Below are 27685 nucleotides of genomic sequence, written 5' to 3'. Positions count from 1 at the left end.
TAGTCGTCTGCTATGTTTTGATGTCACAGATGAGTGGTAGAATTAAATAAATAAATAACATTTAAAGTGTAAAAATCTGTTTCAAGTGGCTAGTACCGTCAGACCTGGGCGAATGAAATTCGGTATGCGTGTGCGCTTTAGTTAGAACTACTGAATTAAATAAACCAAAAATATGAAATATATTATTAAATAAAATGATAAATATTTTAAATTAAGTTGCGTGTGCAAGACTGCATAAAAAAAAGCCATGTGATGGGAAAGTTGTACAATTGTGTTATCTGCTTTTTAACTTATGATACAACAAAATTCTCCTTAACTTTCCTGTATGCTCCATCTATTTTACCAATGATCATTTCTGTTTCCACTTTTGATTAGTTTACTTTAATCCACTCTTCTTTTGCTAATTTGCACTTCCTGTTTATTGTATTTCTTAATTGTCGATAGATCCTTTTACCTCTAGTATTCTGTGCTCATCCATCAGCTGCAATATATCCTCTGATATCTAAGGTTTTCTACCAGTTCTCTTTGTTCCACCTAAGTTTGCTTCTTCTGGTTTAAGAATTTCTCCCATTCTTCTTCTATATTTTTTATCTTATCATTTGTACTCCGACTTCTTGTGATGTCCTCTTCAGAACTTCTTTACCTCCTCTTTCTCAAGCTTCTCTAAATTCCACCAATTTATGTGGTACATTTCTTCAGGTTTTTAAACCCCAATATATATTTCATTATCACTAAATTATAGTCATTATCTATCAATGTCTGCTCCTGGATGTGCTGTGCAATCGAGTTGCTATTTAAATTTTTGCTTAATCATGATATAAGCTATCTGATATACCTTTCAATATCGCCGGCTTTTTCCATATATATATTCTTCTATTATGATTTTTAAACTGGGTGTTTGTAATTACTAAGTTATACTTCATGCAAAACTCAATAAGTCGGGCCTCTCTTTCATTTCTTTTACCCAGCAAAAGAAATTCACCCACAATATTTCCTTCCTTGCCTTTTCCAATGCTTGCATTCTAATCTCCAACTATTATTAAATTTTGATCCCTTTTTATACGTTAATTGCTTCGTCTTCTTATGCACACCTACCTTATCCTCATCATGGTCATTTGTAGACAAGTAGACGTTAACAATTGTCAGCTTAGGTTTTGATTTAATTCCTTAATTTAAATGTACTGTAATATTATTTGTTGTGGGTTTATATATTTATTTATGGATGAAATGTGTAAACAGTATTTTACTAAAAACAATAGTTTCTTATTCTTAAAAAAAATAGCAATATCCACCTCTATCAAATGAAAAATCAGAATTGTTTACATGTAATTCAACACAATATTTCAATTTATGAGAAGGGTCTTATTGTCGTTTCCATTGCCATTTTTAATAAAGTGTTGAACCATTTAAAAAATCTTTCCTTCTATTTATTTAAAATAAAATTATAATATTTTCTTTGTTTTACAGAAACAATATTATTTTGTTAAATAATACTAATTAAAAAAACCAAAATTTCCGTATCCCATTCAATATGCACATAAATATGTGGTCAAATTATTTTCATTAATGCTTTCTGGATTGTGAATTATTTTCAAGTTATCTTTTGTACTTATTTTACCTTCAAGTATTTACTTTAACATTATTTCACGTGATTATATGTTAAATATTTAATATTAAAGTTAATCAAATTTGTTATTTTTTTTCTGTCAATTAATTATGCATTTGTGGTGCTGCTCTGATAAAAATTTTATCATGATTTCCCTTAATCTATTCAGCCAGTTATTGGGGCAGTTCCTTTTTTATTTATGTTGTTTGGATCTATCAATTCTTGGCATGAGTTATATTATGTAGATTATATATTATTTGTGATTTTCTTTTTTTCAAAAAGTTATTGAATTGCAACAATTTTAATTAATTTTTAAATTTAAAAAAAAAAAGAAGTAAATTATTTGTGTTATGGAACAATTTAACAGTGCAGCTTATTATATTTTACTCATTTCAGAAAGCAATAATTAAAAAAAAAATAAATAAATTTTAGGACAGCTGAACAATTAAACTTTAGACAATTACACAAATTTTTGTTTTGTATGGTTTCAAACTTCATTTAATAAAGTAATATTTTTTATACTTTAATATAATGTGAGATCATTTTAACTAAATGCTGAAATTTTTAATACAGACACTATACTCATCAATTTGTTTTGTTTTCTTCTTTTTTTTTTATAAAGTTACACTGCATGAAAACGTACTTTTGATAAGGAATGTTCCACTACAGTAAATTATGTTTTAGAAATGTTTTCTAGAAATTTGAAAGAAAAATTTTATTTCACAATTAAAATTTGAATTCTGTTTTCTATTTGTGCAAATGAGATGTTATTTGCCTATTTATAAAATTGTATAATATTTTTGCACATTTATTAAAATGATTAGTTATGTTAAATTCAACTGAAACATGGAAATATAAGAAATTAAAATATGATTTGTATTGAAATATAAGATATTGCAATTTAGATTGATCCCTGATGTTCAATTTAGATTTTTATTTAGAAATTTTACTTTATAAAGAAAATTTGTTATTTAAAAAATGGTAATTATGATTTTGATGATCCTGAATCTCAGCTTGATAAAAAATGTAAAATTATTTATATTTTAAAAAAAATGAACCTCTTTTTTTTAAATATTATAAATATTACCCATGTTTAAAATGCTGTATCGCTTATTTTATTTAATCTATGTTGGTGTTATTTAGTTTTTTTTTTTGTCTTCAGTCATTTGACTGGTTTGATGCAGCTCTCCAAGATTCCCTATCTAGTGCTAGTCGTTTCATTTCAGTATTTAGTTTATTGATGGTTTTTAAAATTATTATATTTTTTTAGTGTGTAGTTAGTGACTGATATTATACAGTCTTTTTTTAGAATGTTCCAGGGTTACATTTAGTACCAATTTCAAATAAAAACGATATAAACGGTAATAGTATTGTTCACGGTACTTATATGCGTTCCTGGTTTAGGATAAAAGTTCATGGATTACATCGAATGAAAAGGAATCACATACATTTTGCTCAGTATAAACCTGGTGATAACAGTGTTATTCATCCTCTCAGAAAAAACACTGAGATTCTTATTTATGTTGATATTGCAAAAGCAATTTCAGGTATGAATGAATACAACATCATTAATACATATAATTAATCATGTTTTATATTTTGTGATTATAATATAATTTATTTTTTGGTACTTACGTATTAACGCCACCGCAGCTACAGCTTTAGGTTATGTTGACTTCGTGTACTGACAAATCATATGTATATCAAAATAACCTAACTAAATATAACCTACGCTTGCTTCGCTCGCTAACCTCGGTACTTATGTATTAACGCCACCGCAGCTACAGCTTTATTTAAAAACAAAGTAGTCAATTGGATTGCGGTGGATTAACATTAATCGGATTTCGGTGCTATAACATTAAGGTTATATTATTAATAAGTTGTATATATTATGCATATTTAATGTTAATTATAAGAGTTTAGCGAGCGAAGCGAGCATAGGTTATATTTAGTTAGGTTATTTTGATATACGTACGATTTGTCAGTACACGAAGTCAACATAACCTAAAGCTGTAGCTGCGGTGGCGTTAATACGTAAGTACCTTTTTTTTTTTAATTTGTCACATAATCTCGAAGCTTGATCCATAGGAATAAAAAATATGGAAATTTTATAGCAAGTGAATAATGCTTTGCCTGACTGGAATTTGAAGGACCTCAGGATGAATGACTGAAATGCTACCACCTCATTGACTGCCAGACTGGTGTCTTATGTGTATTTAGACACAAAAATGTATGTAGGTATACATTTACTAGTGTATACAGTGGATGAGCAACTAAAAACCAAACCACTACAGACTAAACACAGCTATGAAGCTGTCTTCCATCATAACATTGCATTCCATCATACAGTAGATTTCCAATTATTAAGTGATATGAAGCATACGCGGGCGGCTTATGGAATGCAATGAGTCAGGATTTTATTGTAACATAACTCCTCCATCCCCAAATAAAACACTGTGGGGTTGATTATCAGACACAGGTGTGTTTTCCTACAAATATCTCAATATACAATACAATAATAACAATTACAATATGCATTAGAATATTATTACTCAAATCGATATTATCACCTGTGACCATATTATTTTTCCTGACAATCAACAAATTGTTTAAGTTTATTTTTTTAATTCTAACATCTTAAGGTCTGCTGATAATTCAATGTTGCACTTTGTCCACATTCAATTCATTTATATCAATAAATTTAGGATACTCATAACTTTTAATCATATACTGTAATGGGCTATCCTTATACAACATCTGAATATTATTTGAATTTATTAAATATATCCCTTGTACCACTTTAGTTGCTTCTTCTTTTTCATTTACAACCGTTGTTAACCTTTCTCTCCAAAAATAATATGATTCTAAATTATAATTTTCAATTTATATTTAATAATCTATCTGATTTCACCTACTCTATTACATAAACACATGTCATAATGCCTATTAAATTACATCTACACATTTTTAAAAGTACATAAAATTTTATTTCACTAATAACTTCTGGTTTTTTCATATTTATTTTTATTATTATTGAATAATTATTTTTGTAAATTTTTTTACAATGAAAGTTAATCATTATTAAAAAAATCAATATATTTAATTTAAAAAAAAAAAAAATTTTTAAATAAAAAAGAAGATGAAGTCTGATTCGAACTGATGTGCCTTCCCCTTATAGATCCAAATACTTTATTAATTAAAATATTTGCTTATGACTCTGGAACCATGAAAATAAGTTCCACTAAAGTTATATTATTAAAAAGCTCTCAATGAGGGCTTATTACTGCAGTTAAGAAAAAGTCCAATATCCAAATTTATTTGGATTTTGGGCGTTTTTGGTTCAGTCAATTGCAATCAAAATGGGAGGTGCACAACTAGATGTTACAACAGTCCGAAATCCAATATGTCAACATACTACGGATAATTGTTTTTGAATTATGCGAGATACGTACGTACAGACGTCATGCTGAAACTAGTCAAAATGGATTCAGTCAAAAATGTATATTTATTGTATACATTTAGTCAAAATGTATATTTCTGTTGAAATCTGAAAACCAAAATTTTTCACGATCACAATACTTTCTTTACTTTGTACAAGGAAGTATAAAGATTAGTAATTCTACTTTATATTTCTGTTGCCATGGGAACTGAAATATAATGAAGTAAAATTAATACATATATATACACATCATTTGTATCAAGAAGCATTTATTTCAAATAAATTTCTCTAGCAAAATATCTAAAAAGTGTAATTGCACCAATTTTACTTTCTCATCTGGTTGTCCAATGGTTTAAGCCCAGAATGGATTAAAAATTTAAATTTAAAATTTTTTTTAAATCTTAAAAACATTAAAATTTTTTTTAAAATGTTGCACATCTGAATTTTGTCTTCTCATATTTGCACCATTATCATACCCTTGGTCATGTGTATTTGAAAAGAAATTTCATATGAATTTAATAATTCTAAAATTTTATTTGTAATTTTCTCCTGTAGTTCACACACTGGAAGAAAAGTTAAAAAATGTTCTCGTACTTCTGTTCTTATAACCTCTTCAGTGTGAACAAATCGCAAAACAATCGACATTTGCTTTACTTTATTGATATCTTGCATGTAATCGATAATAATAGATAGAATAATATTTAAGTTTATTTAAACTAGACAAAATAGTACTTTTTGCAGCATCAGCAGTAATCTCTATTAATTCATTCTGTATGGTTTTTCCTAAATGTGAACGTTAATTTCTTTATTTTTAATCCTTTGCTTTCAGTATGTTATCAAATTGTGTCAGTAGTTCAACCAATTTGAGAAAACCATGAAATGCAAGACATTGTTTTGCCAAAAAATTTACTGTGCCACTAATTGTTTAAGAAAATCTTCCCAACAGACAGTTTCTGCATTTATTAAGCATTGCTGCTCTGCATCAATTGTTTTACTACAATTTAATCTAGTTGTTAGTTCAGTCCATTTTGTTAATGATGGCATGTGATTTTTTAAGTTTTCATAATCAAATGCTGATGCAAATTACACCAATTATTAAAACCGGATGTTATAAATTGCTAAAAGAATTGCTAAATAGTTTACAGCAGTAACAAAATATAGCATCTTTTTTTTTATTTTTATTTTCCTAATGTGTACGTTGCAATCTGTTTTTCTAAATTAGTAGAATAATAAGTAGCACTCCCCATGGCCAAATGAGATGAGAATGATATGTATGACATGTAAATGTGGCGTAGTGTTATACAGACTCAGGCTGAACATTTCTGATATGTGCAGTTAATTGAACCCAAATCACCAAAGTACACTGGTATTTGCTGTCTAGTATTCAAATCTATGTAAAAGCAACTTACTTTTTCTAGGATTTGAACCTCAGGATCTTTGATTTTGAAAATCAGCTGTTAAACAATTCATTTGTGGCAAGTTAATCGCTAGGCCAGCCGCTAGACCAAATGGTCAACAGCATTATGGCTACAAAATATATTTATATTTTTTGCACTGACCACCTAAATAAATTAGTATTTCGTTCAATCATTCTTACTGATTACTAATTGTTGACAAATTTCTACTAATATTCCTTTTTCAATAACTCATCTTTATTGGGTCAGCCAGGCTTTTTATCATTTAAAACGCTAACCAGTATGTTGAAACTTTTCTATTAAACTTGTGACTTCTATCCTGGAAACTGTATGATTGTGATGCCACATATTAACTGCATTAGCTGTTCCTTTGTATGTTTTTATTTCTCCAAATAAAAAAATACTATTTTTACTCTCTTATTGAACTGAAAAAAACTTTTTTTGTACCCAAGAGTTTTTTTACCATTAATTTTTTTCCATTTTTTTTTTTTTTTTTGTTTATTTTTGTTTTTTTTTAAAACCATGTTTCTAAGTCAGGTTAAAATTTGTAATCTACATTACATTTTTTTTTTTTAATTTTAACTTTGAACTTTTTTTTATTTTTTGGCCTTTGTAATTTAAATTTTTTTAAGCTTACTAATAAGAAACACAAAACTTCATCTAAAAATAACACAAAAACAGTTATACTTTAACATCTGTTAGCTACTTTTCACAAAATCAACATGATTACTAATTTTGAAAAATGTAACTTTCCTTCATTTAATTGTTGACCAACTGTGAAATTATCAACTTATGAAATAAGAATTACTTTCGTAAAAGATTTTTATGAAATAAAATTTTAATGTTAAAAAATGAGTAAAGTAATTATTAGTTATTTTAAAATTCAAGTTTATTAAAAAAAGTATTTGAAAAATTTTAATAATTAATTTTTTAAATTAATATATTGACATTTGTGATTGCGATTTTGGTTTAATTAGAATTTAATTTTTTATACTGTTAATTTGCTTGTCTCACAAAGACCTTTAAAGCAACATATCACATGATCATAAGTCACATTTAAAATGTTTGAACCCCCCAGACCATATACTCTATTGGGGCTTACTGAGTTAGCTTCTTTTATCAGAGAAGATTTCCAAATAAAGAATCGGAATACCTCAAATATAAAAAAATATAAAAAATAAAAGGAAGCATACAATTGTAACTATCTGAACAAGCACATTGTTGACTGTCGTTCTGGATTGGGCAATCAGAATTTAGTTTTAATTGTATAATTTTTCTCATATCAATGAGCTCTTTAAAATGATACATCAAAGACCATTGGTCCCATCTTAGAGTTTTGAATTCCCCCACCCCCGCCACATAAAGATCAAAAGGAGTGAAATGGGTGATTATTAAATTTGCCCCTCCATACAAGGAAAAATCCCATGAACTGTATCCAGTTATCTCAATTATAAAAAAAGTTGGAGGGGGGTGTAAGTTACTTTTTAACTCCTAGTATATATATACACACACACACCTTAGTAGCACCAAGTATACATTAGCATCCAGTATATATATGTATTGTTACCACATATTTGCCTAATTTAATATTGGCAGACGACAATGGTAGCAGCTCAGATGTTAACAGGAGCACAGTATCCGTATATGCTGGTACAAGTATCACTCCCGTTGCACAGATGACTGAGCAGTTCTTCCACCATAGTGGCACTTCAACCCCACCATTCTCAGCTCCAATAAAAGAGCGTGCATGAGAGTGAATTTTTAATTCATTGTCGACCACCATCTGGAGAAGACCAAGAAGAAGAAGACAGAAGAAGTTCCCTGGCCACCTCAATGGGGACCTCCTGGCGGTTGCCAACATCTCTGCCAGAGGAGCAGGCCTGGCTGGTCCGCCAAGGGAGCCGCTGGACACGGATGCTACCTTTCCACTCTAGCTCGCTGAGCTTCAATCGCCCTGGCTGGCACACTCAACAGAAGTAGTCGGCCCAGCATGGGATTGCTTGGGAAGAACCACCTCATCCGCGGTGGTGAAAGACGACTGACGACGACGACTTGACACTGCAGGGCTCTGGGGGCCACCACTGCCGCGTTGTAGTGGGGACCCAACTGCCACTGAGGTGAAGCCCAGTCTGATTTCAATGAACAAGCCACAGCTCCCCAACTTCACCAGGGACCAGTTTCTGGACCCAACAGCTCTTCTCAAAACTAACACAAAAAACGGCCCTTTTCGGCTACCACAAGGTTATAAATTACAACAAGCCGTTGAAGTCATTTGACAACAATGGCCCTTCTCAGGGCTACTACAAGGTTATAAAGCATCACGTGCCATCGATGCCATTCGGCAACATATATATATATATACACACACACACACACACCTTATTATATATAACTGCCTTTTATTCTTTTTACCTAATTTGAATCCTTGACATTTAAATAATTAATGTAAAAGCATCATAACATGTAAAAAATGATATTTTTCATATGCTAAAAAAATTTATTATCATCAATTAGTAATTAGTTAGGTGATGCAAGCCTGATTGTTCTTTAGTAATTTTTTTCTGCATAGAAAGGTTTTTTAAACAAAATATTCTCTTTTCTGTATTGTTTGAAAATATTAATTTTTTTATCATTGTTGCTGAGTACTGGATTGTAATGTTGTTATTGGGTTTGAGGGAAAAATTTCTTTGTATTTTAATGTAAAAGTAAAATAACGTTTTTTTTTTTTTTAATTTATACTATGAATCTAATACACATGTGTATATCATGCATTGGAAATACTCTAGAGTATAATACAGATAGATAGAATGTGAGGTGGAAAGTATACTAGATAATTAAACTCCAGTTTGTTTTCAAAATGCACAGGTACAAGGGAGGTCATTTTTGGCCCCACAAGATTAGAACAAAGCGATCTACAGCCTTCTCCAAATTTACAAATACAGAACTGTAGAATTTATAAGGCATTGTTGAGTGGAACAAAAAGTGAGAGAAGAATGTAATCTATCTTCACTGCATTTTAATTTTTATGTAGAAGCAATACAGGATTTGAAGAACAGATATTAAATCAGAATAACTAATCAGGAGAAAAATATAGAGATCAAGATTCGCTGATAACATTGTTCTTTTGATAAAAACAAAAGTGGTGGAAGAAATAGTAGTGGCATGAATTTATTGGTTGAACAGAAATTCAGTTTGAAAAACAAAACATAAGTGGTGAAAATGACAGGATCAGATTGTTGAGGAACACAGCATTCTAGAAGTAAGAGAATAATTTTATTTTTGGGAGTCAAATAAAAAAAAATGGATGTAGTAATTCAGACGTCAAAACCAGACATAAACAAAGAGATTACAAATTATGTATGCGATCTCAAATAAATTTGGATAACAGTAAGAAAATTATTCTTTAAAATACTTTAAAAAAATTTAACGCTTAATGGGTCCACGGGCAATAACAACAGCAGAGAGGCCTTTGAAGTATGGTGTTGCAGGTTAGATTTTGAAAATTAGATTGATGAACTACATAATGAAGGGTTATATTCCTTAAAATTTAATTTAATTTTTTTGGTTGTAGTGGGTAAAATTTTGGAAACAAATCTGCCGATATGAAGCATGTACCTGAGGATGTTGAAATGAAAAGTTACATAAAAAAATAGATTGATGTTAGAAGAAAGCCGTTAGGTGCGTGGTAGCAATAAAGAAATGAAGTCTGTAAACAATGCGTTTAGATTACTAAAAATAAATGATTATTCCTTTATTATTTTTTTGAAACAATTAGTTAGGGTCGATAAGTTCATTAAATTTTGTCAGATAACATAACATCAGTGTGTAAAAAATATAAATTTTTATACAGATTTTTAATCTGGTTAACTCCGTTGTATAATTAATTTGATTCTACAATAAGTAGCATAGTTGTAAGTTAGTTTTATATTTAACATTTGAGTGCCAGGGAATACTGTTTGGATATACGTATTTATTTATTTATAATAAATATAATGTTTAAGATAGTTGTGCCTATTGAATGTTGGCAGCAATCTTATAGCTGAAGGTGGGAAAAAATCCTTTTCTGTTGCGATGTGATAAAGTAGCATATTTATCTTCCGAAACGACTTACTATTTTACATGAATTTACCCGTAGTTAGGCTTATTAATTTATGCATTGTTCTGTTTAATTGAGTAGAACGAATGATAGTATTGATTTGTTATGTTGGTAGCGATTTCTTATTAATCTGCGATTTAATTGTCTGATCTGTGAAGGTGAGATTAATTTCTGTTTTCGTTCATTAGCGCGTAATTTTAAGTTAATGCTAAGTTCAGTGAAGAATTAAGCGTTATTTGTGGTATTACAAAGTTTGTTTACTTTGTTACGTTATAATACTCCTAATTATGAAGCTTTGTTTCATCAATCGTTGAATAACGTATTATAATTTAACCTCACATTCAATTGTTTTAATAATTAAGATTTATTAGTGTTTATGAAGGAATTTTTATATAATTATGGTTGAATGATGTGTGATTAGAATCCTATTTTTTTAGAATCTAACTATTTACGTGAACAGTATCATTGAAAATCTTTGATATAACTAGACGTTCTGTAGTAATGTTTGCGTGTCATCTGTTTATCTCTTGTTCTACAAGAAATGATTAAATAGTTTAAAAGCAATATCTATTTATTGAAATTCGTTCAAATTAGTACGAGATAATGTAACTCAATTATTTTCAAAATAATGATTTATCATTTTTGTTGTGTCATCGTATAATTTTTTTACTGTTTTCGTTTACGCAGAACAATGTAAATTGTCATTATTTTTTTCCATTTTTTGGTTAAAGTTAAATGTTTGTTTTTTGGGTTTATAAATTATAGTTTATTTAAACAAATATTTTAAATTCGAGTTACTACACCAATTCAACCTCTTTATTGCAATTCGAGATTTAATCTTGATTAAAATATAACCTTACATTTAACTAACCTTTTTCTTTACTTGTTAAAAGGACAGTAAAAATTGACATTAAACAAAAATTCATCCACAACATTTAAAATTTTACTTAATTACAAATTTAATTAGATATCAGTGTTACACAGCAATTGTGTGAAGATTTAGGTTTATAACATTTGGGTTTAATAATTTGCTAAGCAGAAATTTATTTAATTCTGTGGCCAGATAATTAAAGTGTTTTTCTTTCCTATTTTTTGTGTACATTTTGATATCCTGACCAAACATTACCAAATCTTAGCTTGTTTGCTGTACTGCCAGTAATATAAATTATTTTGTTTGGAATGTATTATGTCATCTTCTTCATCCTGTAAAGGCCTATGGCCCAGTCATGCATTACAGGAAGAGATGGTTGACTTTAATCCCAACTTACCAGTTAGTTTCAGCACCTTCTTGAGATAGTTTCTCTGCATGGCCTTTTTTATTTTAAAGGTACAAGATTTTCATTTATTGTGAATTGCTCTCTTTCTAGGGCCTATCCCTGCTTTATACAATAAAATTGTAAAAAATAGTCTGAATTTAAAATTAAAAACTGATCTTTTTCAATCATTATCTATGTATTAAGACTACTTAAATTCAGTACCAAATTAAAGTGTCAATGCTGTTGGATAGTCATTTTTAATGCTGAGTTGTTGAAAAAGTATGATTTTCTCATTTTTAGTGTGCTAGTTTTTAGATTTGGTTTGTTCTATTGTTTGTTTTGCATTATTTCAATGTAGTGAAGTAATCAGGATTCTTTAAGCAGTTTTTAAAAAAAATTTTACATATTAACAATTGTTACAGTATGATAAAAAAAATATAAAAAAAAACAATTATTCTTTAAATTGTAACTTTTAGAAGTCAACAACAAATTAAAAGCAACTACCTACTGCTCAGAACTTAATTTTGCATATATTTTTAAAAGCTGAAATTTAATGAATAATTGAGAAAGGATTATTTTATAATTTTTAATTTATTTTAAGTCAATATTGTTCTTTTTTAACAAAGTTTATTTTTAATTAATTCTTATTTATTGTTACCTGCTAAAAATTCTGCTCAATGAAAGAAACTTTTCTTGAGAAACCTTCATATTAAGAAAAAGAATAATGATAAATGACTTAAAGAGAAAGAAGCTAATGAGAATGAGCTAAAGCTCTCTGAAACATGAGAATATATATTTATTACTTAATATATGTTTTATATATATTTTATCACATTAAAGTATTTTGAATACTGGTCATTGATATACTGACTGGTCATTGATACACATGCACTTGGCCTAATAAATCTCATCACTTATGTATGCTGTGCTTTATTGTCATTAAGTGCTGTACCATTCTCTGTACTGTATTTGTCATAAAATTTGAAGAGCTACAAGAATTAGCTAATGCTTGTGGTTATAAACAATTTTAGTGATTATTGGTTTAACACTTAAAGTGCCATGTGTATCACTGGATACATAATTTGACTTTTCCATAAGGCCAAAGCACTTTTTGAAATCGTTCATGTTCCATAAAAAAAAATTCACTTCTTTGAAATAACTACCATGTGTTGTTGCATAATTACATGAATTCTTGTTTTAATTAACTCAATTTTGCATTTATTCACTGTGTGTATCAATTTGGTACACATGACCCCCTGTAAAGTAAATGTGGTTTTTTACTTTTTTAAAGGTCATATGTATCAAATTGATAAACATTTAAATGAAACTGATGACAATAAAAAGCAATTTCTTTTAAAATTTACTGAAAAAATCATTAATTTTAAAAACAGTACTAATACTATAACACTAAAAGTTGTTATAGTATTAAAATTAAACTTGTGAAATAATGCAGTTCATTAATTATTATTTATACAAAAAAGGTATGAAAAAAGGAATGCAAAGAAAGGTATACAAAGTAAAAAGTGTACAGAAAATATACTGATAAAAATTTGTAAAATTATGCTTTGTCCTTAATTTTGGTTGAATGGATAGAGAAAAAAAAACAGTCTGTACACGTTAAGTTCATAGAACATCCATTACACTTAGTTGAAACTTGTTTTTGAGTACTTCATTGCATGTGCTCTTCCAAGTACTGCAATTAGTTTACCATAACATGAGGAACACATATTTCTCTTTGAGCCAGTATTAACTATTATACGTTTTTCTTCAAGTAAAGTATCTAAGAATTATTTTTATTATCACCAAAAAGAATTTGCATATAAAGTTTTTCACAAAATTCTGATACTGATTTTTGGTTTTGGTCACTACTTTGTATAATTAAAAGGGATTTACAACAGCTGTATTTGTTAAAAGTTCAATGATCACTTTTTTGTACCACGTAACTGACTTTCTTACTAGAGATGATTATGATGCAATTTGATCTGATACATTGATATTAGATTTTGTTTCATTATAGTTGAGAATAATTGTAGGTTTTTAGATAGTGCCACGCTTTTATGGTATATCAGTCATTACTGGAGCACTATTCTAAGAAATAACACACCATGCTTGCCAATCATTCCTATTATCACATTTGTGTTACTCTTCTGACAAAACATTTCACCTCTTTTTAGTTTTAAATTAATCAAATGCCTTAGAACATGCAACCTATTATGATGCAAAGTTCCAATTAGATAAATGTTTTGGTCCAATAACTTACGAGCAAAATCTATGCTAATATAAAAATTATCAGGTACCAGTGTATGCCTGGAATTAAACAATGGCAAAACCATTTCAACCCTAGAAGAAAGTACTTAACCAGTTGGATTATCTCCTTTTCCAGCATAAATTTTGATGGACCATGTGTACCCACCACCAGTACAAACTTAAACAATTTTACACCGTACTTGTGTCTTTTTCCAGATAAGTATTGATGAAATCTCAGTCGACTCCCTAAATGGCTCAATTGTCTCATCTAAACAAAAGTATATGCATCTGGTCTATACATTTATTGAATTTTTATTCATTAACTTAACCAAAGGTGAATTTAGTTTATCAATTGCTTCCTGAGTGATACCAGGGCTGTCAGTGAGATTAAAATGTTTTAGGTTATCTTGAACATTGTTCCATCTTATAACATTTTTGCTAAGAAATAGTGGCGTTACAACATGATCACTATCATCAGAATTCTCATCAACATCTACTTTTTTTTTGTCTTCAGTCATTTGACTGGTTTGATGCAGCTCTCCAAGATTCCCTATCTAGTGCTAGTCGTTTCATTTCAGTATACCTTCTACATCCTACATCCCTAACAATTTGTTTTACATATTCCAAACGTGGCCTGCCTACACAATTTTTCCCTTCTACCTGTCCTTCCAAAATTAAAGCGACTATTCCAGGATGCCTTAGTATGTGGCCTATAAGTCTGTCTCTTCTTTTAACTATATTTTTCCAAATGCTTCTTTCTTCATCTATTTGCCGCAATACCTCTTCATTTGTCACTTTATCCACCCGTCTGATTTTTAACATTCTCCTATAGCACTGCATTTCAAAAGCTTCTAATCTTTTCTTCTCAGATACTCCGATCGTCCAAGTTTCACTTCCATATAAAGCGACACTCCAAACATAGACTTTCAAAAATCTTTTCCTGACATTTAAATTAATTTTTGATGTAAACAAATTATATTTCTTACTGACCGCTCGTTTAGCTTGTCCTATTCAGCATTTTATATCGCTCCTGCTTCGTCCATCTTTAGTAATTCTACCTCCCAAATAACAAAATTCTTCTACCTCCATAATCTTTTCTCCTCCTATGTTCACTTTCAGCGGTCCATCTTTGTTATTTCTACTACATTTCATTACTTGTTTTGTTCTTGTTTATTTTCATGCAATAGTTCTTGCGTAGGACTTCATCTATGCCATTCATTGTTTCTTCTAAATCCTTTTTACTCTCGGCTAGAATTACTATATCATCAGCAAATCGTAGCATCTTTTGTACTGTTACTCCGAATCTAAATTGTTCTTTAACATCATTAACTGCTAGTTCCATGTAAAGATTAAAAAGTAACTGAGATAGGGAACATCCTTGTCGGACTCCCTTTCTTATTACGGCTTCTTTCTTATGTTCTTCAATTGTTACTGTTGCTGTTTGGTTCCTGTACATGTTAGCAATTGTTCTTCTATCTCTGTATTTGAACCCTAATTTTTTTATAATGCTGAACATTTTATTCCAGTCTACGTTATCGAACGCCTTTTCTAGGTCTATAAATGCCAAGTATGTCGGTTTGTTTTTCTTTAATCTTCCTTCTACTATTAATCTGAGGCCTAAAATTGCTTCCCTTGTCCCTATAATTTTCCTGAAACCAAATTGGTCTTCTCCTAACACTTCCTTCACTCTCCTCTCAATTCTTCTGTATAGAATTCTAGTTAAGATTTTTGATGCATGACTAGTTAAACTAATTGTTCTGTCAACATCTACATGCATAATATTATCAATTGATTGGCTTTCAGTTGAATTTGATGTAGACATAACCTCTTAAAATGAACTTTTGCTACTAAGCTTGAGCATAATCTGGGTCATCAGAATCTGTTAAAATATTAAAAGCACTAATCTGTACTACAATCACCTTCACTTTCTAGCCATTTAATAATTTCTTCATTATTTGCCATTTTTTACATAAAAAATAAAATGTTTTTATAAGTAATTGAATTACACACATACAGTACACAATGATGTCAGCTGTTTTATTTTCCTCCATTTTGCTACAAACTGTTGAAAAAATTGCATGCCGTTCCAGTATGTTACTTCTACCGGCCAACACTAATAAAGGTAAAAAAATCAATGCTTTATGCGTTAATTTACCTTTATGACACACAAGTAAACAAACTACAATGTCATGTGTATCAAAATTATGTACATGCCCCTCTGTGAAACATTCTGTGTATCAGAGTGATACGCATGGCCCATAATGATGAAATTGCAGATATAGATCTGGTGCTTACTGTTAATAAAACGCACACATCAGATGTATGTGCTGGTTAATAAAAAGCGATTGGAAATCATCTAATTGCTTATGCACAGTGGTTTCAGCTGGTTTATTATGTCTTTTGGCTTAGCTCATTCTGCTATAGAGATTAGCTTTTATAATGTAGTATTTATAAGAATTTGGAGAAAAAACTATATGTATTTCGTGTTAGCTGATAATTATTTTATGTGAATGTATCAAATTTTGAAACTAAAAATGGGTTAATCCCGTTCCAAGTGGTTCTGCACTGATTGCCACACCATCTTAGAAAAAATTCATACTTTTTAGGTGCTTTCATTATGTTTTGGTAGTTAAAAATTAATTTTTAAAAGTTTTAATTGTATCCAGTTTAGTTTGAGTCCGCTGTTTTTTGCATTGGCAGGCATCTACAATTTTCTAAATTAGTCAGCATTGTATTGCCCTAGGCTTTTCAAATAAACTTTGTCTGCAAATCAAAACCCTGTTTACCTACCTAATATGATTCTTTTCATATACGTTTTGTGTAGTCCTAAGTTGTCAAATATATAAAATTCAATTTTTGTAGGGTAGTTTCTCTAAGAAAGAATAGTTTCTTACCCTCAATTTTTTCTTTATAATCTTTTACATGTAAGAGTATAGTTACTTTATATAAAATATCAATAGTGAGTAGCTTACCCTTTAAACATTTTTCAGCTGCAATATCTCTTTTTGGGGGACCAGATAAAAATCTGAAAATTGCACACAAAACGTCTCTATAGTTTAAAACTTAAATATAAATTTCATCTTAGAGATTAAACTCAAGTTAAGAAAATTATGAATTTGGGCAAAAATAGCTTGATTTCCACATCCAGGATAAATGGGGGTAAGAGTATAATATTTCAGTTATTTAAACATTTATCAAACTAAAATAACTATTTTGATAACAATATAGGATATGTATTAAATTGTGTGGCAAATATGCTTGCAATGTTAAGTAATATTAAATTTAAAGGCCATAATGAAATAAAAAATCTTTAAACAGAATTAAAACAGCAATCTGGTAAAATGTAATACGATTCCATGAACTACTTTAGCACTAAATTAACAATAAACTAACAAATATATAATGTATTTCAACATTTAATCTGTCTACTATATAATGTTGATTTAATAGCTGTGGGATTTCTTCAAAGTTAGGGAGTGATATTAAAAGTGTGCCTAGACATAGTGAATTCCAGGGGAGTTGGCTTCTTTAATATATTTTTGATATATATATTTTAAATATATTTTTGTCACCCAAACTTGATCCTTTCATTTTTTGGGAATGAAGTTCTTGGTCCTGGTGGATGATAAAATATAATATGCACATCTTTGTTTCAATGATTTATGTTGTTCACTTCTGCGATTCATTACTGGCCATCATAAATATATACAATTCTATCTTTATTTTGAACTGTCAGTATCACTAGTTTTGCAGCTTGATGATGTTCATTATCAGCTGATGATGTATACTGACATTTTAGCAGACTGATTGTGGTATAAAACAATGAAATGATCTTTACTTTTCTGATAAGTGTTGTAAATTTCCTCTAAGATATTGAAACCGAGTTGTTGGATTTCCTCAGTTTTCACAAAAACATATATAATTGCCTTAACATTTTCTTTTCAGAACAGTTTAATCATTTCCTGAGTTGCCAAGATTTGATCCTTATAAGGCCTCTGTAAACTAAACACGAATTGCTTTGAACTACCCCTTTTACCATCATAGGTATTTTTCCCCATAACACGATGGAAAAAATGCCATTCTATGTCAAGTCCAAAATTTACTTTGTAGTAGTACGTGTTTATAAAATTATTTTTATATTGGCTTTGCGGTCCCATTAGGGAAGTAGATTATTTTTTTTTTGTATTAGGATGGTGTTCTTTATGTAATTGTTAATTTAAGTTGAAATGCATGGACTATTCTGGTATTATGTTTTAGATGATCACTTATGGACACAAAATATAAGGCTATTTACTTTCTCTTAATAATCACAAATGGAGGAACCCCATAGCCTGCTTGTTTACTCAGTGGTGCTCTTGTGCTTTGTTGAGTACAACAAAGGAACGATTTTCTGAAAAGTCAGCCAGAAGAACAATACATTCATCATCTGACAAGATTTGTTTTTTGTCTAAAAAATTTTCCTTGTGATTTTTCAATAAAATGATGAAAAATTTAACAATCAATATTTTAAAGAATTTTTCTTGTTATTTTATAATTATCATTTCAGTTCTGTCTTGTGTCACCGATTGTTTGTATATTGTCTGGCATTGAGTCTTCTTCTGACTCTTCAAACATGTCAACAGACGCCTGTTTGCCTTTTTTTTCTTTTTTTTTTCTCCCCTACTCTCCCCGACCGGATATCCATTTAAGTATACTCAGTCAGGGAGAGTGTCCTTCTACTCAAAGGGAGCGTCCCCCACCCACCGGCTTTACATTCGGCACGGCAGGTTGGCCCCCCCAGTCTTGGATCTTTTGTTTTATTTTTATTTTTTGCCTGCCTCTAATTCCCCGCGTTAGGGCCAAGGTCCGGCGATGCCGTCCCCCACCCTCTCTGCAGGGAACCAGGTCTTGGTCTTTACGCCTATGCCTCTAACTGACGGTACCCACCCCACAAAACGCCTAGACGCCCGCAGGGAGACACACCGCCGGCCGGGACTCGGTCTTTTCTTTTATTCCCATCTCCCCTGGAGTTCTCCCCCTTCGCAGGAACCCGCATACCAGGACATACGGGCCCTCCACGGAGAGACTGTCCACCCTTCCCTACTTAACTTAATCACAGTCTACCGCCCTCTTCTTCCTTAGTTCTCAGGATCTCTCTAGCAAACCTTCTGAACCAGTCCCAGTTCTCTTGATTTTGTACCATCCAATTAATTAGATTATCCGGTGTTAATCGATTTGTTATAATTACCCTCCTGTTTTCAGCCCATCTAGGACATACAATATACAATGTGCTCCGCATTATCTGTTTCCTCACAATAAACACATTGTGGTGTGTTCCTTTTTCCAATTCTGGCTAGGCACTGCCCGAAAGATCCATGCCCCGATAATAACTGTGTCATATAGAAGTCAACGTTTCCGCGTCTACTTCCATACCACCTACTTATATCAGGGATTAGTCTTTTAGTCCAATCCCCGACTCTTGAGCGTGACCATTCCAACTGCCATTCTTGCTCCAATTGAGCTGCTATCTCGTCTTGTGGTAGTCCCTCATATCTAAGCATCCTGCTTTTAATCTGCAGGTCTATTGGTAGAACCTCTGTTATTACGCAAAGCGCATCATAGGACACCGTTCTGTAACTAGCGGCCACCCTCAACAGTGCAAGTCTGTGCGCGCTTCTCAATTTTCCTTTATTCCGTTTAATACTAATTGTATGACCCCAAACCGGAGCTGCGTATAATATCATTGATGTTGTTGCAGCAGTTATTAATTTCCTAGTTTCTATTTTTGGTGTTCCATGGTTCTGGAAGAGTCCTCTTAGAGCTTTGACCATTGGAGTGACCCTACATATCATATCGATGTGTCTGCTAAATCTCAAATTTTTATTGAGTATGACTCCCAGATATTTTGCCTCATTGACTTGCATAATTGGCTCTCCTCTGATATTCAAATTTATACCTCTAATAGGTCTTCTGCCGGAAAGGGCAATACAACTGGACTTCCCTGGGGCTATCTGTAGTTGGCTTCTTTGTAACCATTCATCTATAATTCCTAATGCCAGATTGGCTTTGCGTTCTAAGTTATCTACATCCCTATCCTCAACGAGGATTGCTATGTCATCAGCATGGCCAATTGCAGTAACTCCTTCAGGATAATTCAGCCTGAAGACTGCGTCATAAAAAATGTTCCACAAGGTTGGGCCCAGCACAGAACCTTGAGGAACGCCACCAAACATCTGGAAAACTGCCTTACTTTCCAAAGTTTTGATCTCAAGAAACCTTTGATGTATATAGTGATTAACTTGATTTATTAGATATTTGCTTATTCGCATCTCATGCAATGCATCAATTATAGATGACCAGGGTACTGATCCGAACGCGTTCCTAATGTCCAGCACTATCACTAGGGGGATTTTCCTGGTCCTCCAGGTACCGCTCCTGCTATTTAAAGCCCAATTTTTAACTTTCTCTAAGGCATTTATGGTAGATCGGCCTTTTCTGAATCCATATTGTTGTGGATGTAGACAGCCCTTTTCCTCAAGCTCTGCCCTAAGCCTGCCTTCTATCAGCCTCTCAACCACCTTTCCCATATTATTAATAAGAGTAATCGGCCTATATCCATTATTTACCCCCGCCTTGGGTATAAAAACCATCCTGGCTGCTGGAAAGCAGCCAGGAAAATTACAGTTTTGTAGACCATAACTAGCCAGATCCACAATTTCCCAGGGTATTATTCCTGCTATAGTGTTGATGATCGCCGCAGGTATGCCATCCGGCCCTGGACTTTTCCGGTTTTTTAACTTTTTAATGGCCTCCATTACCTCTTGTTCTGTGAATCTGCCACCTTCACAAACAATTGTTTCCCTATTCAGATATTCAGGTCTAGGGAAAAGAATCCTAACTTGTCGTTCCGCTTCCTCCTTACTCAACGTTGGCACCTGTCTACCTAGCCTTTTGGTAATTATCTTAAAAGCTTTCCCCCAAGGTCAGTGTTAAGTTCATTACAGAGCTCTTGCCATTTATTCCTCTTAGATTGCTTAATGAGAAAGTTAAGCTTTTTCCTGGCCTGTCTATAGTCTTGGGCAGCACGTCGACTTTCTTCATCGTTACTATTCCTTGCTCGCAACCTCTGAGCAGTTCTTTTGTGACGCTGCATGATTTTCCTTTGGTCTTCGATTTCTCTGGTCCACCAGTACACCGGATGATATCTATTACCGGACTGCGGTATGTTAGCAATTTCCTGTTTGATTATTTCTTGAAATTTCTCCGGTTCTATGTTTTCACAGTTCCTAATCCTATTTGCCGCATTATTTGACACCCGGTGTATCTGGAAATCCGTTAATCTAGAGATAATATTATCCTGCCTTACCCGCCTTGGACAATCTCTGATGTTAACCAATACGGCCTTGTGATCACTACCAGTTTCTTCGGTAAGGACATCCAACTCGACGGTATCTGCTCTAAACCTACTATCCACAATTACCAGGTCTATTGTTGATTGGTGACCTCTTGCGCTGTATGTAGGAGCCCCATCATTTATACAGCACGCACCCGTAACCTCCAACCAGTCCTCGAGAATTCTACCTCTAGCATTTGTAGAATTGGCACCTGCTACAGTAGTTTTACAATTAAAATCTCCAAGCACTACCACCACTCTTTTCCGCGAACTGGTCATGATCTGCTGTAGGTTAAATATCTGGTTTTGATAAAACTCTATAGGTGCAATTGGGGGCTGATGTATGTACCCACAATAATCGTGTCACTTAATTCAATAGCTATTATTCCGTCTTCTCTGCTGTACAAGTTATAATCCACTCTATCGAACTGAACTTTGATCCTTATTCATTTCGCATAAATCTTTCGCCTTTTACGCCTGTTTGCCTGGACATACTTGGCATTTTCCCCTCATACAATCATTATCTGTTTTGCATAGCAGAATTTCCAAAAGATTTTTATAATCAACTTTAAGATTGGCATTATCAATCATCAACTTCATATTCTAATTGTATAAACACACATTTTGAATACCGAATGCCCCCACAACACACCGTTTTGGCCTTAACACAGAATTTCAATCTTCGAATTTTTAGGTCAGGTTTCTTCTTTTTAAATCCAGAAAGTAGGACATTTAATTTACAAATATCTAATTAGTTTTTGTCTTTGAACCATAGTATCATTTTCCTTCAATGAAATACAATTATTTTTCCTGGCATTAATGACTATTTTCATCATTTCATAAAAACTTGTAACTTTTGTATTGTGTCTTCACCTGTTAGTTACATTTGATGCTCTCCTTAATTTTATTCTCTTTGTTGGAAATATGACATTATTTAAATTTTAGTTTTTCTATCAGATCATTGTTTTGGCTTGGAAATTTTTAGGATTGTCATCTGGATCAAAAGTAGGAATTTTCTTGTGAAATGAAACTTCTTAATTTTTTCAATTTTTCTTTTCAAGTCTTCAGATTCTTTTTCTTCATTTAATTTTACAAGCAGATGAAAAACGCAGAATAGCACAAGCTGAATCTACCTTTATTATAATTTCTGATTAGTCAAAATTCTTTATTTGAACTTTCACCATCCCTTTCTTTGCCCACAACAAATATTTTAGAGTAACATGTTGGGCGCAATATTTTCCTAGTATAAGATTAACAGAAATGCTGCTTATATTCTTAGAATAATGATTTAAAGTTATTTCTTCTCTTAAGCTTTTTGTTATAGGCTTTTTATGTTTGTGGAAAGGATCTGACCAATACTGACTGTAAAGATGATAGATTTTTGAAGTATTTTATTTCATCATAAGTACAAGTTGAAGTGATTTCAGAGTTCACTCCTAATTGATTTAATGTCTTTAGAAAAAACCCCATACACAGTTTTATGGCAAGCTTCATTACTAAAAACACCTGTAGAACACCGACTTCATTTTGATAAAAGGTCACACAACTGTGCACTTAAGAGCACAGAGTAAAGTGGGACAAACATTGGTGGAGGCGAAAGATAACACACAGTGCAGGCAGTTTTCATTTTAATAATGAATTAATTAATTATCTTTTATAAACACTTTTTAATTTTTAGCCGGTATAGGTCCTGTCTTTAGGATAACATTATTTTGATAAAGAGAAACTTTGTACCTAAAATAATTCAAAATTATATGTTGGGCAGTTTACATGCTTATTTATGATAAGGTACGTAATTTATTTTTAAGAAATATGGTTTTCATAGTTTAAAATGCCTTAAAAATATTAGAATAAGTCATATCCACTTCTCCCAGACGTGAAAATCATTTTTGCTAGAGTTCACAATCTTTTTTTGAGTTTAATCTCAAAGTTGACATTTGTACTGAATTTTTATACCGTAGAGACCTACAGAGATTTTGCAGCTGAAAAACTGAAAAAAATTCAATTTTTAAAAAGTATAATTTTTACAGGGTAAGCAACTCACTGTTGATGATATTTTATATAAAGTAACTATACTTCAGTATACAAAAGCACAGAAAAAAAATTGAGGCCGAGAAAATATCCTATAGAAATTGAATTTTGTCCATTCGCATTCGATAACTTAGAGCTACACAAAAGTGTACATGAATAAAATCAAACAATGTAGGTAAATAGGGTTTTGATTTGTAGCGCAAGTTTATTTGAAAAGTCTAGGTCAATCCAATGCTGAGTAATTTAGAAAGTTGTAGATGCCTGCGAATGCAAAAGACAGCATAAGGCTTAAATAAAAAATGACCACCATTTTGAACTGGATGCAATAAAAATTTTAAAAAATTTGTTCTGGACTACTAAAATATAATGGAATGCTTGTACAAAATATGATTTTTTTCTGAAATGGTCAAGCAACCAATTATTTTTCTTCTAGACCGCTTGGAATGAATTGATTCAGCCACTGTGTTGTTTTCTTTTCTTTTGACTGTGTAATTATAAGTAGGACAATAAACAGTCTATTGGCTTTGAAGCCCAATCTGAGATTTGGTTTCAAATTCCCCATTAACTGTAAAATATATGGAGCAACAATAATGAGTGGTGATATTAGTTTGATGAAAACCTTATAATGGGAAAGGTCCATTGATGTCAGGAGTTATAATTTCTTCTCAAACTAATTCTACATCTAGTTTATACAAAATATTGAGCTTCAGCTGATTTTTATTTGTCATAAGCCAAATGTTCCTTTGTTATAGTTTTTTAATTGTCCCTTTAATGTTCCCTATGTATCCTAAATTGTAGTTATTTTTATAAATTGATTTTTAAATATTTGCTCTTTTGATGGATTGTATTATTTTTAGCGTTTTAGAGAATAGATGCCAATTTCCTCGACTTATTAGGGCGGGCAGTCAGCTTACGTCAGAGTTTATTAATGGTCTTGTGTAGGTTGATAGGAAGGGGTCCCAACTTTAAATCCAAAACATCAATTTCCAACTTAGTGCCATTTCTGAGTTAATGCATTTAAAGATTTTCAAGTTGTTCAAGTAACTAACTTACTTATATGTCAACAGTCAGCTGCAGCAGCCAATTGACAAGAGTTCCATCTCAAAACAAGAAGTCTCTGACAAAATGATTTTTTTTTAATTATATATATTTTACATTTAAAATCAACAATTATTTCCTCAGATTAATGATTAGATTTGTTTAAAGTCTATAATACTGACTAAGGAGAGAAAGTGCAACTATAATTAATCCTTTTGTATTTTGTTTTAATCTGGCTGGCATCTTGTAGTAGCTGCCAATAATGAAATGAAATTATCATATTAATTACCGGTACTTGAACTGAGAACCTCTTGTTAATAAATGTTTTTCATGTTTGCTGATAATTATTTTATTTGAATATTTATAATTTTAATATACAGATTTTGTTTTATAAAATTTTGAAAAATTAATATAAATAAATAAATCTAATTTAATTTTCAGTTTGCCCTTTTTTACCAGTCTGAAAGCATGTATGTTTGTATATATATATTTTTTGTCAACAGAAGGTAACTGGCCTGAGAATTAAAGTAAAATTATTTATTTTAATTTTTTCAAATTTTATAAGACAAAATCTATCCCCAAAAATTTGACCTCCATTATGATGAAGTAAATTTCATTATAAGCTGACTGACTACCCTTGTTAACCACAATACTATTAAAGTTGTGGAATTTTAAGTACTCTGCTGTTGTGTGAAGGGCAGTACAAAATGTTTGCTCATGCTTTTTCTCTATGATCCCAAGTTCTCCGTTATTCTGAATGTTATTTTGGTATATTTGAAAAAAGTATTTGTCAGTTCTTTTCTGTATGTTGGCAATAGTTTCCTAGTAAAGCCATTAAATTCAACTGCATGTTTAGTAAAATTCACCTTTCTGTGATAAGTTTTCGACCAAATGGTCTGAAATATAATTGGTTGGCATCACACTAAATCAATGAAGAGTAAGTTAAATGACCACCTAGTTTAAAATTTTTTTCTCGTAAATGATATTTGGGCATTTTCTTATTTTATAATTTTCAATTGTGTATATAATCGACATACTGAGATGAAATAAAGTACCGTATGTACCTTATTCAGTTACTTTATTTATTTTTGATAAAAGTTAATACATGCAAAATTTACAATGAACAGAAAAAAGTACTTTACGCATGTTTTATTTTTTTCCCCCAATAGTCAAGAAGGTTTTTCTGCACAGATTGCTGCTTGCTTTCCACAAACACTTGAGCCTTAGAAACCACAATTAGCAGATGTCATTTTGCTGTAGGGCAAATTGCTGCAGTTCCTTGAACTTTTGACAGCATCTCTATAAATCTTTCGCCTACAAATTCTTCTTGCAAATCAGTCCTGTTTTCTTCTTTTTTTTTTCCTCCACCTCCTCCTGTCCCGACATTCTGTAAAATTCTCAATTAAGGTATCTACATCCGTTGTCTGTTTTAGTTTGCACATCACAGTGTGCATACTGAATGATTGATGTAGTCATCAGTATTGCAGTTATTGAAAGCAGCTCCATTAATTTAGTTTTGTAGTCCTGCTGTTCAGCCTCATCTTCCTCACTAACAATAACTTTACCGTTAGAAATCTGGAATTTTTGAAACGCTGTCACCGTTTCTGGTTACAACTTTGTTACAGCTCGGCTTATCCAAATTACTGCATCTAGAACAAAGATGGTTTTGTTTAGTTCAGAGGTGGATGATGTAGAATTCATATTGGCAAGCAAAAATTGCATTAACAGTTAATGATAAAAGTACTGTAACATTCTAAATGATACCTTGGTCCATTGGTTGGAAATACTTTTGGTGTTTGAAGGGAATCAAGCAAGTTGGATGTTGGAAAGTTCAATGTGGGGTGATGTGTTGCATTATCCAAAAAATACAAAACATGCTGCTGGTTTTGCCTCTTCATTCTGTTAATAAATGTCATTAACCATGCTTTCATGATCTTTGACATGATCCATGCCTTTTTGTTGGATCATCAGTCAACGAGCAACTGAAGGTACATGTTTTTAAAGCATCATGTTTTAACAGCCACATAAAAAAACCAGTCTTTTTCTGCTTTCATAATTTCCTCGCTCAAATATTTCTCACTTTTTAAACACAAATGTATTTATTCAACAGAATGTGGAAAAATAGTCCCATCTCTTTGCCACTTAGTATGTTTTCAATTTCATGTCCTTCTATTATAAAAGACCATTTCGTCAACAGTTTCACTGTTTACATCTCTTGATTCTCTGCAAAATTCATTAAAAACTACCTGATGGCTTATGCGGAAACTCTTCATCCATCCATTAAATGCTTTGAACTTAGTTTTACACAAGTTTTCTGTTACCGTTTTAGCCAATTCCTGTAACATAGTACCCAATATCCTGTGATTTTTTTTGAAAATTATATTATGAATATTTTTTATAATTATATTTGAAGATTATTTATGAAAAACGTCCATGCACAAAGAAGTTATTAAAAATAGAACAGTGTTGAGTGTTTGTTTAATTTTTTTTGTAAAATCCCTGCAGAACTATGAATTACCAACAAGAATTGCAAGAGCAGGTGGACTCACCTGCTGCTACTTTAATAATTCTTTTAAATTCATTTCAGTATTTAGTTTTTATAATCAACAACTCTTAGATAAAATATTGATGTATAATATATATGTGTTTTTAGTAAAATAAATTATATAATTGAAGGAATTGTAATTTTTATTTTATTTATTTTTAGATGGCATACCTTTCTTTGTATCTCTAAATCACGTTGTTTTAAGCCCTGGAAATAGAGACGGATTTATTGAAACAAAATACTTCTACAAAGTATTGGATGTGACTTGTGGTAATTTATTATTAATTTCATCTTTATAATATAGAATTAGCATATTATTGTTTAATTTAATTATATTTATTCCTAGTCAAGGTTTCATTGTTTTGAATCGTGCTTGGCTAAAGGGTCAGTTTCCTTGCATGTAGATTTAAATTCTAAGTAAAAGCTAGAAAATTTTGGTTTGGTCGTCTTTAGCTGATAATTACTATTTACATGTTGTTCAGTTCATCTTGTAATGAGATAATCTAATTTAAATAAATAATTTGAAAATTATGGCCTTAGTACCGTAAACAATAATAAATTTTTATGCTTCAGTATTGGTAGAAAAATAATAAGGGAACTGGTACTGTCCATGGAGAATTATATGCAAGATAATTTTCCA

The 27685-nt window shown here is 31.2% G+C and overlaps 1 protein-coding gene across 2 annotated transcripts in view; it reads left to right on the top strand.

Annotated features, from left to right (window-relative positions):
- Window positions 1–27315, top strand: part of Tpt (tRNA 2'-phosphotransferase) — a 44260-nt gene extending 16945 nt beyond the window's left edge. The window contains exons 3-4 of one of the 2 annotated variants that reach the window (XM_075376829.1): window positions 3011–3153; window positions 27208–27315. In XM_075376829.1, coding sequence (XP_075232944.1) covers window positions 3011–3070 — 60 coding nt within the window. In that variant the 3' untranslated portion in view covers window positions 3071–3153; window positions 27208–27315. Of the gene's footprint in view, window positions 1–2228; window positions 2425–3010; window positions 3154–27207 lie in introns of those variants that run through there. The other variant, XM_075376830.1, reaches the window with a different exon arrangement.
- Window positions 27316–27685: the final 370 nt, after the last annotated feature.

The sequence above is a fragment of the Lycorma delicatula genome, chromosome 10, assembly GCF_047948215.1.
Source record: "Lycorma delicatula isolate Av1 chromosome 10, ASM4794821v1, whole genome shotgun sequence".
NCBI lineage: Eukaryota > Metazoa > Arthropoda > Insecta > Hemiptera > Fulgoridae > Lycorma > Lycorma delicatula.
This window is presented reverse-complemented; position numbering and strand designations above follow the sequence as displayed.